The following is a 19918-nucleotide window of genomic DNA, read 5'->3' on the forward strand; positions in this document are numbered from 1 at the left end:
AACTGTAAGTTTCCCTCCTCTTTCAATTTTCTCTGAAGAGTAGCAACATGGGGGTCTCGAAACAACTCTCAAATGACCTGAAGACAAAGATTGTTCACCATCAAGGTTTAGGGGAAGGATACAGAAAGCTGTCTCAGAGATTTCAGCTGTCTGCTTCCACAGTTAGGAACATATTGAGGAAATGGAAGACCACAGGCTCAGTTCAAGTTAAGGCTCCAAGTGGCAGACCAAGAAATCTCGGATAGACAGAAGCGACGAATGGTGAGAACAGTCAGAGTCAACCCACAGACCAGCACCAAAGACCTACAACATCATCTTGCTGCAGATGGAGTCACTGTGCATCGTTCAACCATTCGGCGCACTTTACACAAGGAGATGATGTATGCGAGAGTGATGCAGAGGAAGCCTTTTCTCCGCCCACAGCACAAAAAGTGCCGCTTGAGGTGGGCTAAAGCACATTTGGACAAGCCAGCTTCATTTTGGAATAAGGTGCTGTGGACTTATGAAACTAAAATGGAGTTATTTGGCCATAACAAGGGGCGTTATGCATGGAGGAAAAAGAACACAGCATTCCAAGAAAAACACCTGCTACCTACAGTAAAATATGGTGGTGGTTCCATCATGCTTGTGGGGCTGTGTGGCCAGTGCAGGGACTGGGAATCTTGTCAAAGTTGAGGGACGCATGGATTCCACTCAGTATCAGCAGATTCTGGAGACCAATGTCCAGGAATCAGTGACAAAGCTGAAGCTGCGCCGGGGCTGGATCTTTCAACAAGACAATCTGTGGTGTGACTTAAAGAGGGCTGTCCATGCTCAGAAGCCATCAAACCTGAATGAACTAAAGATGTATTGTAAAGAGGAATGGTCCAAAATACCTTCAACCAGAACCCAGACTCTCATTGGAACCTACAGGAAGCGTTTAGAGGCTGTAATTTCTGCAAAAGGAGGATCTACTAAATATTGATTTCATAATTTTTTTGTGGTGCCCAAATTTATGCATCTGCCTAATTTTGTTTAAACAATTATAGCACACTTTCTGTAAATCCAATAAACTTCATTTCACTTCTCAAATATCACTGTGTGTGTCTCCTATATGATATATTTAACTGACATTTTTTATCGTAACAACCAACGATTTATACAGGAAAATTATGACGATTAACAAGGTTGCCCAAACTTTCGCATCCCACTGTACGTGTAAACCACATTGCACTTACTCCAAATATATTATTAAGGTGGACCTTTTCATAAATTTGGCGCAGGCACCCATAGCAAAGACAGGCTTATAACTGACACAAAAACAACCGCAAAATGATAAATGTCCCCCAATATTCTTAGTGAACGGGAGATAAAAGCAATGTCCTAATGCAGTGATGGTGAACCTTTTTAAGACCAAGTGCCCAAACTGTAACCCAAAACCAACTTATTTATTGTATTGTATTATTATTTAAGTGCCAACACGGCAATTTACCCTGAATACAACAGTCCAATATAGTATATCTTCCATGTACTTTATCACTTTTCTATAATAGCCTGCCTACATTCAGTGCCCTGCCTGTGCCGTTCATAGTGTGCCCTGCACTGATGAATGGCAGGAAAAATCTAAGGCATATTGGTACACCATAGACTTTTTCCAGGGTGTGGGTGCCCACAGAGAGGGCTCTGAGTGCCACCTCTGGCACCCGTGCCATAGGTTTGCCAACACTGTCCTAATGCATTGTTATCATTAGTGTATTATAATGATAGCAGTATATACCTGCCAAGTCCCATCAGAGCCATGATGGGGTAATTAGTCATATATTTGAACTTGATTAAAAACTAGGTGGGACTGAGCCATCAGGGATTGAATATCATATGATAAATAGTTTATCTTGCTTGATCACATACCCATCCATTTTTAAAGAAACTGTAGGGAATTAGATCGCAAGATTGTAGGACCGGAAGTAGCCCCGTGGAACGCACGTGCGCTCCACCATCCAGGAAGGAGCTGCTGGCTGAGCTTGAGTCAATCAGCCCATAGGAGCGAGCACTTCCGGTGTTTGGGACGCATGTGCGTTCCACCATCCAGGAAGGAGCTGCTGGCTGAGTTTGAGTTAATCAGCCCATAGGAGCGAGCACTTCCGGTGCTTGGAACGCACGTGCGTTCCATAAGCAGGAAATGGAGCAGAGCCTGCGTCCACTTAGCTATTAGTGACGTGATGTGGCGGCTCTTTTAAATACAGCCGATGCACCAGTGGAAATTCGCCTACCAGGGGGGACATGGATCACAGCAGAGACTCCACAATGTAAGTAGGATATACTTGAAACTATAGGACTCACGAACTCCATATATATTCTGTGAGCACTGGCAACAATGCCCACCATTAATGATGCACTTTATCTATAGTGTATGCCTTGCCAAGCTACCATGACAGGAGACCAACAGAGGTCAATTATACCCACCAAACCGTGAGTTTACACTTACCAGTGAATGCGCTTATATCTAGATATGTATACATTGATTTTGACTGTGGAATACATCTGTTTCCTGTCCCTTATAGGATGTGGATATAGATGTGGATCACACGTGACGGAGTCCTAAACAGGCATAAGTATCATTATCGATATATCTTTATGTCCCCACCCCTGGTAGAGCGTCTTTTCTTCTTTGGTGCACTCAGGCCTCTAAGCCAGCATTTGGTTTTGAGCACTGATTTCATGTGACCCAGCCCTATACTGGCAACTTTTGAGTCACATACAATGGCTTGCACATGTAATATGTAATATATAATTACACCTCCTGATGATCCCACAATCTACACGTGGGTGAAACGCGTCGAGGCAAGCGAGGAGTTTGACTACCACGTCAACCCTAGATAGTATATGGTTATAACACCAATACTAAATAAGTGTATGTTCGTATATTCGTGTTTCTTTTGTGTCTGTCCGTATCACCAGTGTGTCTTTAATTGTTTAATTCCCATCCAGTCTATCTATATAGCTGACCAATACGACATCCTAATCCCTTACCTTCAAAACCAGTCCACATGCCTCTCTTCACCTCTTATAGGGAGTAGGAAGGGCTAGCAGCATAGGCACGTGGACAGGGGGTCTCCACCATCAGGAGCCTTCCCTGGGCAAAGGGCTTTAGGACAGGGGTAGATTTAGGGACAGCGATTTCCCCTTACCCCAAATAACGATATATCTTCTTTGGATGTGGTTTATGGTCACTTTTTGTATGTATGTCCTATAGTTTATAAGCGAATCCCTTAGGGATTTTTTAACGTATACCAAATAAAATATTATTTTAGGGGTCTAATTAATAACATGCTGGATATATATATACAATACAGTTACCCCCTTATATCAATGTTTACTGATTTTTGCTGGATTTATATGATTTAATAGTGTAATGGCTAACTTCCTGACGGGTACATTCTTCACGGAGGCACTTATCAGTGAGGCAAAAGAAATCTTTTCAGATAGGGACGTTCCGGGCCTGTCCGCATCCACCTCATGTAAACAGGTATTCCATGAACTTTATGACAAATACAAGGATAACATCAAATCCTGGTGGGAAATCAAATCCATTGAGAGCTACTTGGAACTCAAAATAGTTCCTCGAGGCCTCCGTCACCAGGTGAAACCAGCTGACCGTATTACATCTGTAGAACTGCTAGTGAAATGGGAGGAAGAACTCACTCGTAGTTCGCTTAATTTGATGAATATCCTCTTAGAGGAAGAGAAATTATTATTCGAGCGTACCTCTGTTAAACTACAGGAACAAATTGAACTTGCCCTCAAATTAAAAGGGGACCCTGACTTCGATAGGCGCGAATCGTCTCTACAGACTCTAGTGGAGAGGTTTCAGCGCCTATTGAAGGACAGGAAACATAGGCAATTTGTACGCGATCTCACAGAATTCAGGGAAAATAGGGCATATAAACAACCCACTCCCATAGAACCCCCCATTGTGTCAGATATCTCTTCCTCTGAGGTCGAATCATCTGATACCGAACTCCAACATCAGAACTACGGCAGAGGAAGATTCTCGGGCAACAGGAGACGTGGAAAGAGATGGCCACGGGGAGGGGGTGGGAGACGAGGGGCATCACGAGGGTCTCAATACCCAACTGGGCCTCCGCCTCAATACTTATCTCCCTCTTCTCGTTCGCCATCCTCCTCTCAATCTGGACCCTCTTTTTTAGAGCAGGCCCAGGCTCCCTACAATCTACGGGGACGGTTACTAACAGACAAAACATAGTGGATGGTCTACAAATCATTAATCTCACGTCTCGTGATTTATCGGTTGTTGAGACTCAGGTACTGAAAAAAGGTTTGTCATTTGTTCCAACCGCGAACTTCTGCCTCTTCAGTTGGACCAAGGACCTACACTTATTTGCCAGGCGACTCAAGTGGCAGAAGTTCTTCAAACAATCCAATAAACAAACATGCGACAGTCTGGGTCTGGATATATCCGATTACGCGGACTTCCAGATATTGATGGACCTTGGGGAGGAGAATAGAAGAAACCCGGGACATGGACCATATACGGACCTCAAGCTAAAAAGTAAAAAGATGCCGCCCCCTCATAACTATGAATGCATAGATATCTTCTTACAGGTGGTAATATCAGATCTAGAGAAAATCGAGAAGATACGACCCAGGGAATATAATCTATCACGGGAGGAAATGTCTGCATTACAGTCGCTGGAACGAGATAAATCTATCATCATAAAGCCCTCTGACAAAGGGGGAAATTTAGTGATCCTGGACCAGCCCCTGTATGTGCAGATGTGTATGGACCTCCTTAAAGATAGAGGGGGATATGGTACTCTAACATCTAATCCTACTATACGCTTTAGGATGGAATTAAAAAATATACTGGATGAAGGTATTTGCAATAAAGTAATATCACCCACGGAATATGACTTTCTCCTACCAATGTTCCCAAGTACAGCGACCTTCTATGGCCTCCCCAAGGTCCATAAGGGTACGAATCCACTAAAAGGTAGACCAATTATCTCAGGGGTGGATTCACTCACTCAAAACAGTGGAATCTACATTGATCGTGTCCTGAGTCAGTTCGTCGTGTCCCTACCGGCATACACTAGGGACACGATGGACTTCCTCAATAAAATTGACACCATCAATTTGGACCCGGGATGCCTACTCGCCAGTATTGACGTGGAGTCCCTATATAGCTCAATACCTCATGATAGAGGACTCCACGCCGTGGAATACTTCCTAGCGACTAGGGGGATATTCTGTAGGGAACATAATGCCTTTGTACTCAGGCTGCTTGAGTTTGTTCTGACCCACAACTATTTTCTATTTAATGGGCGGTTCTTCCACCAGCTCAGGGGGACGGCAATGGGGAGTCCCTGTGCCCCCTCATATGCCAATCTCTTCCTGGGCTGGTGGGAGGACACCCATATCTTTCCAGACCAGGACATGTGGTGGACAGACAAGATATTGGTCTGGACACGATATATCGATGACGTGTTCCTGGTCTGGAAGGGTGGATCGGATGAATTCAATAGGTTCATCACTGACATTAATGTTAATAATGTGGGCCTCCATTTTACATCAGAAATTGACTCTAAATCAATTGCCTTCCTGGATGTACGTATCACGATTGAGGGTGATAGGCTTACTGCAAACATGTTTAGGAAGACGACCGCAACCAATTCCCTCTTGCACTGGGATAGTCACCACCCGGTTCCCCTTAAACGAGGGATACCGAGGGGACAATATCTCCGTGCAAGGAGGAATTGTTCGGATAATCAAGCCTTCTTCAACGAAGCCAGGAAATTACAATCCAGGTTCAGAGAAAGAGGCTACCCACAGCAACCGTTGAACCTGGCATTTAAACATGCAGTATCCCAGGATCGTAGTAAATTATTAGTCCCAAAATTAAGAGATGGAGATACCGTGCAACCACCCCGTATTGTTTCCACCTATGACTCTGCGAATCAGGAGGTGAGGAGAATACTTGACAGATACTGGCCCATTTTACGGATGGACCAGGACCTGTCGGACGTCCTAACCCAAAAACCGGGTGTCTGTTACAGGCGGGGCAAAAGCCTTAAAGATCGCCTGGTGCATAGTCACTACGTTCCACCTGCCAGGGAGGGTACTTGGCTGGAACGTAAACCCCTTGGGATGTTCAGATGTGGCGCATGTAAAGCCTGCCAGTATATATCTACGGCTAAGGCTATAACTTGCAGTGCCACAGGACTGACAATTGACATCAGGGACTTCTGCAACTGTCGCAGTAAAGGGGCTATCTATATCTGCCAATGCCCCTGCCCGAAAGACTACATAGGGAAAACGATACGGGAACTACGCAGGAGGGTCTGTGAACACATAAATGATGTCAATAATAAAAAAATCACTCCAGTGGCTTCTCATGTTAATGATGTACATGGAGGGGACCCTCTCTGTCTAAAATTCTCCGTTCTGGAGCTCATACCACCTTCACCCAGAGGCGGTAATTGGGATAAGAAAATCCTGCAGAAGGAATGTGTGTGGATACACAGATTTCATTCTCAGGCACCCACTGGCATCAATGAAAGGTTGACATTTTCCTGTTTTCTATGAGATATGACAGTGCCCGTAATTTCCCTATTTCTGTTCTTTAAAAAGCCTAGCTTCATGTGAAGATAAGGAATGTACCGAAGATTAGACCACATGCGTGAAGCATGAAAATAACATATCAGATTGGACATTAGTATTAGTGACGCAATATCGGGTCACTGTCCATAGGTTAACCACGCACTCTGGTTACCTCTATATAGGATGCACATATAAAATCTATTTTACCATATGCCGGAATACATACTTTTCAGTGTTTAAATCATGTGCTCCATACTGTTAAGAGGTATCATTTGATTTGGGTGCCCAAAATTTGCACCTTCCCCGATATGATTAACAGTCTCTATATGCTGGGGTCATATACCATGGCCAAGTGTATGTTAATGATAGCAGTATATACCTGCCAAGTCCCATCAGAGCCATGATGGGGTAATTAGTCATATATTTGAACTTGATTAAAAACTAGGTGGGACTGAGCCATCAGGGATTGAATATCATATGATAAATAGTTTATCTTGCTTGATCACATACCCATCCATTTTTAAAGAAACTGTAGGGAATTAGATCGCAAGATTGTAGGACCGGAAGTAGCCCCGTGGAACGCACGTGCGCTCCACCATCCAGGAAGGAGCTGCTGGCTGAGCTTGAGTCAATCAGCCCATAGGAGCGAGCACTTCCGGTGTTTGGGACGCATGTGCGTTCCACCATCCAGGAAGGAGCTGCTGGCTGAGTTTGAGTTAATCAGCCCATAGGAGCGAGCACTTCCGGTGCTTGGAACGCACGTGCGTTCCATAAGCAGGAAATGGAGCAGAGCCTGCGTCCACTTAGCTATTAGTGACGTGATGTGGCGGCTCTTTTAAATACAGCCGATGCACCAGTGGAAATTCGCCTACCAGGGGGGACATGGATCACAGCAGAGACTCCACAATGTAAGTAGGATATACTTGAAACTATAGGACTCACGAACTCCATATATATTCTGTGAGCACTGGCAACAATGCCCACCATTAATGATGCACTTTATCTATAGTGTATGCCTTGCCAAGCTACCATGACAGGAGACCAACAGAGGTCAATTATACCCACCAAACCGTGAGTTTACACTTACCAGTGAATGCGCTTATATCTAGATATGTATACATTGATTTTGACTGTGGAATACATCTGTTTCCTGTCCCTTATAGGATGTGGATATAGATGTGGATCACACGTGACGGAGTCCTAAACAGGCATAAGTATCATTATCGATATATCTTTATGTCCCCACCCCTGGTAGAGCGTCTTTTCTTCTTTGGTGCACTCAGGCCTCTAAGCCGGCATTTGGTTTTGAGCACTGATTTCATGTGACCCAGCCCTATACTGGCAACTTTTGAGTCACATACAATGGCTTGCACATGTAATATGTAATATATAATTACACCTCCTGATGATCCCACAATCTACACGTGGGTGAAACGCGTCGAGGCAAGCGAGGAGTTTGACTACCACGTCAACCCTAGATAGTATATGGTTATAACACCAATACTAAATAAGTGTATGTTCGTATATTCGTGTTTCTTTTGTGTCTGTCCGTATCACCAGTGTGTCTTTAATTGTTTAATTCCCATCCAGTCTATCTATATAGCTGACCAATACGACATCCTAATCCCTTACCTTCAAAACCAGTCCACATGCCTCTCTTCACCTCTTATAGGGAGTAGGAAGGGCTAGCAGCATAGGCACGTGGACAGGGGGTCTCCACCATCAGGAGCCTTCCCTGGGCAAAGGGCTTTAGGACAGGGGTAGATTTAGGGACAGCGATTTCCCCTTACCCCAAATAACGATATATCTTCTTTGGATGTGGTTTATGGTCACTTTTTGTATGTATGTCCTATAGTTTATAAGCGAATCCCTTAGGGATTTTTTAACGTATACCAAATAAAATATTATTTTAGGGGTCTAATTAATAACATGCTGGATATATATATACAATACAGTTACCCCCTTATATCAATGTTTACTGATTTTTGCTGGATTTATATTATAATGCTTCCTTTTCAAGGAGTTCCCAACACTCTTTCGTAAAAGCGCCTTTGTGCTGACATATACAATGAGGATTTAGGCCTCTTTCACACGGGCGTCATGTTTTTTGCCCGGATAAGAGGCGGGTGCGTTGCAGGAAAATGTGCGATTTTTCCACACGAGTGCAAAACATTGTAATGCGTTTTGCACGCGCGTGAGAAAAATCGGCATGTTTGGTACCCAAACCCGAACTTCTTCACAGAAGTTCGGGCTTGGGATCGGTGTTCTGTAGATTGTATTATTTCCCCTTATAACATGGTTAACATGATCTTTTACCATGGTGATGGATCATGTGATGGACCATGTGATGACTGGAGTGATGTCACCACAGGTCCTTTTCCTGTACACAGCACAGAAGAGATTCCGACTGCGCGAGCAAGTGGATTAAGGTGAGTTAAATTATTTATTTATTTTTTGACCCCTCCAGCCCTATTGTACTATGCACTCTGTATTAAGAATGCTATTATTTTCCCTTATAACCATGTTATAAGGGAAAATAATAAAGATCGAGTCCCCATCCAGATCGTCTCCTAGCAACCGTGCGTGAAAATCGCACCGCATCCGCACTTGCTTGCGGATGCTTGCGATTTTCACGCAGCCCCATTCACTTCTATGGGGCCTGCTTTGCGTGAAAAACGCACAAAATAGAGCTTGCTGCGATTTTCACGCAACGCACAAGTGATGCGTGAAAATCGCCGCTCATGTGAACAGCCCCATAGAAATGAATCGGTCCTTATTCAGTGAGGGTGCAATGCATTCAACTCACGCATTGCACCCGCGCGGAAAAGTCGCCCGTGTGAAAGAGATGCCGGGCTTACTTTAAAGGATTACGGTATTTAATTTTATTTCATCATGTATAAAACCACTATTCATATATTTGTCTCCATTTGTATTGTCTTTCTGGTAGATAAAAAAATACACAGACGAGCTATAAGGGCCACATATGTTGATTAAATCACAACCTATAACACTATGTGCATACCCAGATCACCAAAGAAAAAGCGATCATATGTAAGCAAAAAATATATACTTTATTAGAACAACACAATAAAACACATATAATGGAGTCTTACATCATTGGATGGAGTAAAACAGGTATAAAAGAGGGACACGGGGGGGAGGGGACAGATAAATGTGAATACATATAGGGGAAGCAGTAATTAAATACATAAATACACAAGTGTAAATGCTGCCCCAAGGAAATAGATACTGCAGCAGGTCTCCACACACAGGCAAATAGCCTAGTAAAGTACATAGCAATAGTGCCTCAGGTAGACCAGGAACCACATATAGTAGCTCATTCAATTGTAAACAAACGTATTAAGGGTCACATCACCCATCCAGTGTCCACTTACCCTACGCATTTTGCCGGATGGCAAAGTCAGGGGAAGTCATAAAACCGCTATTCATATATTTGTCTCCATTTGTATTGTCTTTCTGGTAGATAGTTGTACAGTTAATGTTCTTACTGATTGCTTTCTGCCTGAATTGTCAGCCTCCGTTCCTTCAGCGCGGTCACATGGTGCACTGTAAGAAACACAGCTATTTACCTGATGGACATTACAAACTTTTCTGCCTGCACAGGAGCTTCTGTTCTTTTGGGACTTTGGATCAGGTCTCTGGGGAGCATGCACCAACTGGCCGCTGTTTTCCCCAGTTTGCCACTGTTTTGTGTGGTGTACTTTTGAATTTCATATAGACAGCTCCCTGGAATTCATTGTACTTTTTAATAATGAAGAAACGTTGGGGTGGTGCCCACCATTGACCACAATTGCAAATGGGTGAGTTTTAATATTGGTATTAGGGCTTGTTCACATGACCGTGTGAAGCCCGTGCCGGGGCTGTGGACCGCAAGATGCCACCGGGCCACCGAACGTGGCCCAGCCGCATAGGGATCACGGACCTATTCACTTGATTGGGTCCGCGATCCGTCCGTTCCGCAAAAAGATAGAGCAAGTTCTATCTTTCTGCGGTGCGGAGGCACGGAACCCCAGGAAGCACTCTGTAGTGCTTCCGTAGTGTTCTGTTCCGTGCCTCCGTTCCGCATCTCTGGATTTGCAGATCCATTAAAGTGAATAGATCCGCATCCGTGATGCAGAATTCACACGGAACGGTGCCCGTGTATTGCGGATTGACAAATGCGGTCCGCAATACGGCAATGGGCAGCACACGTCGTTCATGTGAATGAGCGCTTAGTTTTTTATACTCTGGTCGGGACACAGTTATTACTATTTATTCCTGGTACTATTTGTAGCTACGTTGTTTACAGGGTACTATCCCAGTAGATGTAGTCCAGACCATACATTATAATATACACACCTTTCCATATTCACCCCCATTTGTAAAATACAGTATGTGTTCTCTGGAAGATGCTTTTTCTGCCACCTGTCCTTGCATCGTGTGATTTTTAATAAAAACTTTCTTTTATGTTATTTGTATACACAATAAAGCTTTATTATATTTTATGAGTACTGTTTTGGGCTTGTTTCTTCTTTGTAGGTTGTTAATAATGATAATTGTAAGAGATTTTTTTTTAGATATTTTCCATGGCAGACTTCCTGTGTAGTAATCATCGTGAATCCAACTTGTCCCCAGGAATACAATGGCTAATGTTGCTGAACAATAGCTTCTGAACTATGAAATGTCTCAGGTTCTGTCCGAGTTTTTATCTCGACCTATTACTAACATTGTTGAACACATGTTTATAATTAGTTTTGTGTTTGGCAGCCAGACTCAATGATAGCTAGAGTCCATTAGTTGGAAGGAAGTTGGGTTTATAAATAAGTCAATAACTTTTACTGACCAGTGAGAATTTTTATATACTGCATCCCTGTGCCCTACGGGTTGTTTTCACCTAACCATCAGCACGTATAGTGTGTAGTGTGAAATATTTGTATTCAGTCCTATGCATTATACATGACAAACTGCTCACTTAATTCTGCACTTATTGCTATAATGTATTGTGCTCTTTTTTGCAGAGGCACTGCTGATTGGTTTGGAGTAAGTAAAGACAGTGATTCCACTCAGAAATGGCAGCGGAAAAGCCTGAGGCATTGCAGCCAGAGATATGGAAAGTTAAAACCACAGGTCATAAGAGAAATGGACCTTCCGAGCCAAGATAATATATCCTTAACAAGTACAGAGACACCACCTCCTCTGTATGTGGGACCAACTCAGTTCAATATGCAGAAGGTATTGTTTTTATGACCACACTGTACACAAGTCCACACGTTCACACGTTCACACGTCCACACGTTCTTTTTACTTGATGTATAATAATGTTTTGTGTATTCGTAGATTATAGACCCTTTGGCACGAGGGCGTGCTTTCCGAATGGTGGAAGATACTGATGGCTACAGTATGCCACATACACCTATTACTCCAGGAGCAACTTCCCTCTGCTCGTTTACAAGCTCAAGATCTGGATTCAACCGATTTCCCAGAAGACGGAAAAAAGAGTCTGTAGCCAAGATGAGTTTCAGGGCAGCAGCTGCACTTGTAAAGGTAAGGACTTCTATATATTGGTATAATCATCTGCAGTCACCCTGGGAAAGCAGAGAGGGTGGAGGTAGTTGTACTCATGTGGCAGTTCTCGCTTTGTCGCTCTCCGGGCAGTACAGTAATAGGAAGGACGCAACTTAAGGGCACATCCTGGTTTGGGGGCCCCTGCTTGATGTTAGGTGGGGTGCCCTTGGTGTAAATGAGTTTGGAGGTGCAAGGTAGGGTCTCTGAATGATGTAACAATTTGTTGATGCACACAGTGATAAGGCTGGGTTTTATGCAACAAGTCCACTGTACTTTACTGAGCCAGTTCAATAAATGGTTCACACAGGTGCTGTACACATTAATCACAGTTAGAGATGAGCGAATTTACGCTTGTGAAATTTGTTATGAAAGGGCTGTGATTAGAGATGAGCAATTTAATATTTTGAAATTCGTTCACACTTTGTTTGTTGGTTAAAGGTGAATAGCATTATGGATTCCGTTACTGTGGACCATAACGCAATTCTATGACTGAATGCATAACGGAATGCCTTTAGAGGCATTCCATCATAATAGAAGTCTATGGGCTTCAAAACGGATCCGTCCCGTTTCCGTTATGCAGGGAAGGACTCCCCTGCATAACGGAAATGGGACGGATCCGTTTTGCAGGCCATAGACTTCTATTATGACAGAATGAATAACGGAATGCCTCTAAAGGCATTCCGTTATGCATTCAGTCATAGAATTGCGTTATGGTCCACAGTAACGGAATCCATAATGCTATTCACCTTTAACCAACAAACGAAGTGTGAACAAATTTCAAAATATTACATTTGCTCATCTGTAATCACAGCTCTTACAGGTACAGTAGCATATGCAATTTCCCAAGGCTGTATATAGGAGGCTAGTCTCTCTCTCTCTCTCTCTCTCTCTCTCTTTTTAATCAGGCTATACAGTCTCTCCTTTTCTGCCTCACGGGGTGCAACTATCTCTCTTTCTCTATCTGTGTGTGTGTTTATATATATATATATATATATATATATTGTGTATATATATATATATATATATATATATACACAATTTCCCAGTATCCTCAGTGGAATATAGTCCCTGAACAGAGGGCCCTTCTGTCCTTTTAATATGATGGGGAACCTGAAGCTTATTGCCACCACCAGCATGCAGAGAAGTCTGTAGCCACTATATAGGTTACCTTTCTTTAACAAATGCACAGCAATCCTCTTTGTATGGTCGCTGAAGTTTCCCACAAGTGTTTGCACATATGTTGTCACTCTGCAAAGGGGATGGACGCTTCCCCGTTAAGCTCTGGTCTTTGCTACATACACATCTGCAGCTCACACTAGACTGTCTCACTTCTTACTAGACAGGAAGGAGTGGTGCTAGCCCTGCCTGGCACAATACCTAGGAACCTACCACTCTCTCCATATACAGCCTGTGGGACAGGCACAGTATACAGTATACAGAATACAATGACATCAACACTTGCAGTGAGGACACTGCAGGTCGATTGTACAGCATGGTGTAATGGGTGTAACTACAGCCGCAGCAGCCAATCAACTGCTACAGGTGTCAGAGGCTGAAAAGTGGTGACTGTTGATATTAAAATTATGAATAATAAAGTAAGACATTCCTAATTCTGTATGTATAGAAAGTCAATCAGTATGTAAATAGGTTGTAGATGCATATGCATATGATGAACAAACACTTGTGGACATGATTTGACTTACCATGATGTGTATTATGCTTTCAAAAATGCAGGGCCGTTCGGTGAAAGAAGGTACATTACGAAGGGTACAACGGAGAAGCTTCACCCCAGTTAGTTTTCTTGAAGAGGACACTATGGATTTTCCAGATGAATTAGATACTTCTTTTTTTGCACGGGTGAGATTTATTTGCTTTCTGTATGAAAAATAAAGTGTGTAATTGTAACATTATTTATCCACACATTTACAAGCATCAGAGTACTAGATGATAAATGTTTTATAGAGCAGAAAACTGGAAGTATTTGAATATGTTTCATTTTTCTAAAACGTCTATTAAAGGAGTATTGCAGTACTTTTATACTGATTTGCTATACTCAGTATATCAACATCTGATCTGTCGGGGGTTCCCGCCTCTGATAATCAGCTGTTCCTCAGTAGCTCCAGTACCGGATACCAGCACCAAAACTACACAGCTGCAGTAACCCCAGTGCCAGAGCTACTACAGAACGCTGTCTGTGGGGTGCCAGACCCCTCCTGAGGATAGACCATCCGTAGAAAAGTACCAGAAGACACTTTTAACTTTAAACAGGTTTTCTGGAATGTTAATATTGATGATGATTACAGTGGGCCATCACTATTCAATTGGTGGTGGTTCATACCTTTTTCCCTTTTCTACGGGATTTAATGTTCATAAAAATGAAGTTTTATGAGTTTGCAAGTGCCCAGGGGCATTTCCCATTGCAGCGAGTGCCCATGCCCTCCGGAGACTGTCGCTGATCGCTCCTCCCACGTCTCACTGTAAGACAGCCCAGTGTCCTTCAGTCACAGCTCACTTCACTGCTGGAACCAGGCATGCGCTGTACACTGCTCACTGTGGGCAGCTGCACCAGTAAACTGACTGCTCATGCCAGGGCCCGGCAGTGAAGTGAGCTAGCGTGGGATTTCAGGGAGCAGAGACTGCGACGCAAGGACACTGGGCTGTCTTACATTGAGACATGGGAGGAGCGATCAGCGACAGTCTCCGGAGGGCATGGGCACTTGCTGCAATAGGAAATGCCCCTGGGCACTTGCAAACCCATTAGTATATGTCATAAAACTTTGTGACATGACCTATTCTTAGGATAAGCCATCAATATTAGACCGGTGTAGGTTCCACTCTTCATACACCTGCAAGCTACACATATAGTATCTGCTGTGCTGGGTGCTGTGGCTTTATCCCCTTCAATCCGAAGCTATGAGGAGTCCCTTTAACATCTTGAAACTACTGTAATAAAACAAACCCCACAAACTAACAGATTGTACGTTTAAAAACATATAAAACAGAATTGAATATTTGGATTTTTATATAAAATCATGAGCAATAATAAGGCAGGACTCCAGCAGAGGACTACCAGTAGTGTGGTGTTCCTGGCTATCAGTTCAGAAGTGGACATTATCATTAGGCTACATGCACACGACCGTTCCGTTTTTTGCGGTCTGCAAACTGTGGATCCGCAAAACACTGATGGCGTCCATGTGCGTTCTGCAATTTGTGGAACGGCACGGACAGCCTTTAATATAACTGACTATTCTTGTCCGCAAAGCGCGGATAAGAATAGGACATGTTATAACGGAACGGAGCAACGGATGCGGACAGCACACGGAGTGCTGTCCGCATCTTTTGCGGACCCATTGAAGTGAATGGGTCCGCATCCAAACCGCCAAAACTGCGGCTCGGATGCGGACCAAAACAACGCTCATGTGCATGAGGCCTTAGTCATGAGCGAAATTTAGAAAAATTTGATTCGGCTACTTCGCAGAATTTTACAAAAAAATTTGCTTAGTTACGAATTACTTCATCACAAAGCACATTTCTTTGTAAGTAGTGGCTGCAATGGCAGGGAGCGGCAATTGCGCCGCCACCCCATCATTGTACTCCTCAGATCACACATTCATAGCTGATCGTGGCATCCGACAACAATAATACAGTGTAAAATAAAAAAATTAAATTATACTTGCCTCATCCATTTGATTGTGAAGAGCCAGCCGCCATCTTGATTGAAGATCTAGTATGAAATCTCACGCGGCCTCATGTCGTCATACGTCATTGCGCCCAGGATTTCATGCAAGATCTTCAATTAAGATGGCAGCTCGATCAGATAATGTAAGTATGATTTTTTTTTTTTACTGCCATTCAGTGAAAATCAAGTCGCTGCGACGAAGCACGAGAAACTTCGGCTTTGTGGCAAATCGAATATTCACTGAATTTTTCAGCTCAACACTAGTTATCATTGTAACATCCACTGGTCATCTTCCAAGTGAGGTTTAAAATAATATTTGCCTTTCGTAGAGAACAGCAAAGCTGTTATAGGGCATGAGTGGTGAGTGTTCCCTTCAGTGGGACACATTTTCATTTAGTACAATAGAGAAAACTATTATTAATATTAATAGTGGTTACATGTATTGCCAATTGTATATTGTAAGGCTAAGCTCACACTTCAGTTATTTGGTCAGTTATTTTCACCAGTTATTGTGAGCCAAACCCCATAGTGAAGCCTCCTCAGAGATCAGGTATAATGGAAAGATCTGCACTTTTTACCCACATCTGGATTTGGCTCCCAGTAACTGCTGGAAAGAACTGACCAAATAACTGACGGGTGAACTCAGCACATCCCTGTTCCAGGACCCACGTAATGAAACCTGGCAATGTAAATCATGATGTGTAGCATACCTGTTTGTTTATCAGGAAGGAGCTCTTCATGAAGATATGTCAAGTTATCCTGATGAAGTCTTTGAATCTCCATCAGAGGCTGCCATCAAAGAGGCTGAGCAGAACTCAAAATCAGAAGAGACTGTCGAGCGGACAGGAAGTGCTTTGGACAAGAGTGAACTAGAAAAAAGCCATTTAATGCTGTAGGTGGACACATAAATATGGAAAATAAAGTTGTAATATAATCCCTTTTCATGTGCCTGGGCATATGCACATCATAGAAAGGGACCCCATTGTCCGTCCATGTGTCACATGGATGGCCATTCATTCAGATTGCTGCCATGAAATAGTACATTTCCCTGCAGCAACAGAAAAAATGATGTTTTTGGGTGCAACTTCCCATAATGATCGCCATAAGTTGCTGAAGCTGGGTGCAAGTCAATCCCAAATTGTCGTCATAAGACAGACATACCTTTATATGACGACCCCATAGGGTATGTTCACACACACTAGATTTGTTGAAGAATTGCTGCAGCTGAATATCAATTCCATTTATATGAATGGGGGATTTTCTGCAGCATGTGCATAGATTGTTCTAAGCCACATTCACTGAAATTTCTGCAACAAATCTGCAGTGTGTGAATAGATTTACACTCCTGAGATCTTTTCTGTTATAACTTATTAAACGGGTTGTCCAGCTTGTATTACCTATCCTCATGGCCTATCCTCAGCATAGGCTACCATTAGCTGATCAGCCAGCACCCCCATAAGATCAGCTGTTCTGGTGCAGATCAGTTGCTGGAAGTCAGCACCGTGAACCTTATATTGATGGGAGCTCTTTACTACAACACTGCTCCTAATGAAGTCAGTGGGAGCAGCGCTGCAGTTACAAGCTCTGTCCACTACACAGGTGGTGGAGCTGTGTGTCTCCGGCACCAGCAACAGAGCTACACCCAAACAGCTGATCAGTGGTGGTGTATGTGTGCGTGTGCGTGTGTGTGTGTGGGGGGGGGGGGGGGGCCGACCCCCCTCTGATCAGCTAGTGATGGCCATCACTTAATAAAAGCTGGACAACCCCATTACACCTTGTCTTGTTTTCACTATTATACTTTTTTTTTAGGCAAGTCAATCAATTTTAGTCCACTTTAAATTGGCAAATATGCCTAGTTATGTGTAGCTGCACCCACATCATCTGTATATTTGCTTAGGGCTAATGCACACAAATGTGTGCTGGACATGCAAGTATTGCTGCCAAGTGCGCACGTTATCATGGATAATCCGTAAGATATGGAGTGGAAGGCCACGGAAGCACTATGGCAGGGATGGCCAACCTGCGGCCCTCCAGCTGTAGTAAAACTACAACTCCCACCATGCCCTGCTGTAGGCTGATAACTGTAGGCAGTCTTGGCATGCTGGGAATTGTAGTTTTGCAGCAGCTGGGGAGCCGCAGGTTTGCCATCCCTGGACTATGGAGTGCTTCTGTGGCATTTCAGTCTATGATTCTGCACCACAAAAAAATAGAACATACTCTTTTTTTTGGTGGTGTGGACGGATCGCGGATACATTCAAGTTGAATGGGTCTGCATCCGTCAGTGCAGGCCACACAAGCGGTGCTTGTGCATTGGGGACCGAAATTTGTGGTTCCTAATACACAGCACGACCCGTGCAGAGGCAATAATGATGGCCATATTGGCTGTCATCCACCCTTTCCAGAAAAATATATAACTTAGACATGGCTAAATAGAATGGAACAATGAGGATCAGTTATCAGGTTAACCAATGGAAAACCATAAATAGCACCTTGTTGTACGAAATGGCAAAGTCAGGTATGCTACATCAGTAGTCAAGTCTACGAAGACGCATAACAGAAATAACCACCAAGCAGTAACACTGGGCAGGCAAGACCATAGTTCCGAACATAATATTTCCATTGTACCACCAGAGCGGTTGTTTTTTGCATAGGTGCCAATGTGCTGTAGTCATTTGTGCCAGTGGAACAGGTTTCTCCATTGAAAGAATGATATGCATGAAAATGTCCATTCTGTGTGTTTCCAGGCCATTAGAAAGAGGGTGGCGTAAGACAAAGGACGGACATCTCGTACAGCCAAAAATCCGACTGTGCCAAGAAGTGGTCACTGTTGGTCCTCAGAAGCGGGGACAGAGGATAACGATCCCAGTGAGGAAACTCTTTGCAAAAGAAAAAAGGCCGTATGGGCTTGGAATGGTGGGAAGATTAACAAATAGGACTTATCGCAAGAGAATAGATAGCTATGTAAAAAGGCAAATTGAAGATATGGATGATCACCGGTAAGCGCAATTTAAAGGTAACAGAATAAACTGTTATGTAGAAATTGGTGCGTGCAATACTGAAAAAACACACTATAAGGTGCTTGTGAAGAAATAGATGTTTTTATTTGCTATTTTCTGAAATTTACTTTCTTCTATGGATTTGTGACCTTTTATTGGTTAAAGGTGCGATTGAACAACAATATCCTCTGCTTTAAAAGAACCACAAAATGATGCATGGACATGTCAGTTTGTTTAATACGAACCAGGTTATGTAATAGGCATGGGAGGCCCACACCTACAGGTAGCCCACTCACGTTATCGGCCGCATGGTCAGAAGAGGGGCCTACAAGGAGAGGTGACCCCTGTGACTTCAGGGCCACGAGTGCACTGCAAGTACTGGGTGTATCATAGGTTCCTGATGTTAATATTTTATGCTTGTTTTTATTTATTCATGAGATGTGGATTTTTTTGGGCTAAGGCTCTGTTCACATTACATCTGAGTCTTCCATCAGACATATACTGAGGTGTATGCCAGACGTCTCTTTTGGGGGGCTCTGATGCATGCATTATATTCATACAGGAGCTTATGTTATCTGTTAATTTCCATTGAAAATTGCCTCTGCAAAGAAAAGTGTAGTTGACTACGATTTTCTACTCAGTAATAAAAGGAAAGACTTTTCATATTTTATTAACATTTTTTAATAGCACAGTATGCAAATAAAGTATGTTCTCTTTCCGTTACGGTCATTTTGATATAGGGGATGTGTAGTATAGAGGTTACCATGGATAGGGTTAGAAGCTGCAGCGTGGACTAGTGGCAGGGTTTTTTATTTTATTTTTTCTTAGATTTTTATTTTACAGTTTGGGTTCCCCCATAAGGTCTAAGACCTTTGGGGACATTTTAGCATGACATTTTTTATTGCTGATTTCTCCTCTATCTGGGGCTGACATATTAGCCCAGGTTACAGGAGGAATACAGTCTCCTGAGGTTGTAACAAGGCAAAGCTGATCTGTGCAGTTGTCTGGCCTCTATCTAGCACATGATCCTTGGGACCATTGGGCTGCATTGCTGCTTCCTGATCTGTATATAGAGCTCTCA

The 19918-nt window shown here is 43.2% G+C and overlaps 1 protein-coding gene across 2 annotated transcripts in view; it reads left to right on the forward strand.

Moving 5' to 3' along the window:
* RHBDF1 (rhomboid 5 homolog 1) overlaps window positions 1-19918 on the forward strand; it is a 148421-nt gene that overhangs the window by 99862 nt on the left and 28641 nt on the right. For both annotated transcript variants that reach the window (XM_044303376.1, XM_044303378.1), the window contains 5 exons: window positions 11616-11829; window positions 11935-12141; window positions 13897-14019; window positions 16567-16733; window positions 18586-18837. In XM_044303376.1, the coding sequence (XP_044159311.1) occupies window positions 11616-11829; window positions 11935-12141; window positions 13897-14019; window positions 16567-16733; window positions 18586-18837 (963 nt within the window). The remainder of the gene's footprint in view (window positions 1-11615; window positions 11830-11934; window positions 12142-13896; window positions 14020-16566; window positions 16734-18585; window positions 18838-19918) is intronic.

Source organism: Bufo gargarizans, chromosome 8 (assembly GCF_014858855.1).
Source record: "Bufo gargarizans isolate SCDJY-AF-19 chromosome 8, ASM1485885v1, whole genome shotgun sequence".
Classification (NCBI taxonomy): domain Eukaryota; kingdom Metazoa; phylum Chordata; class Amphibia; order Anura; family Bufonidae; genus Bufo; species Bufo gargarizans.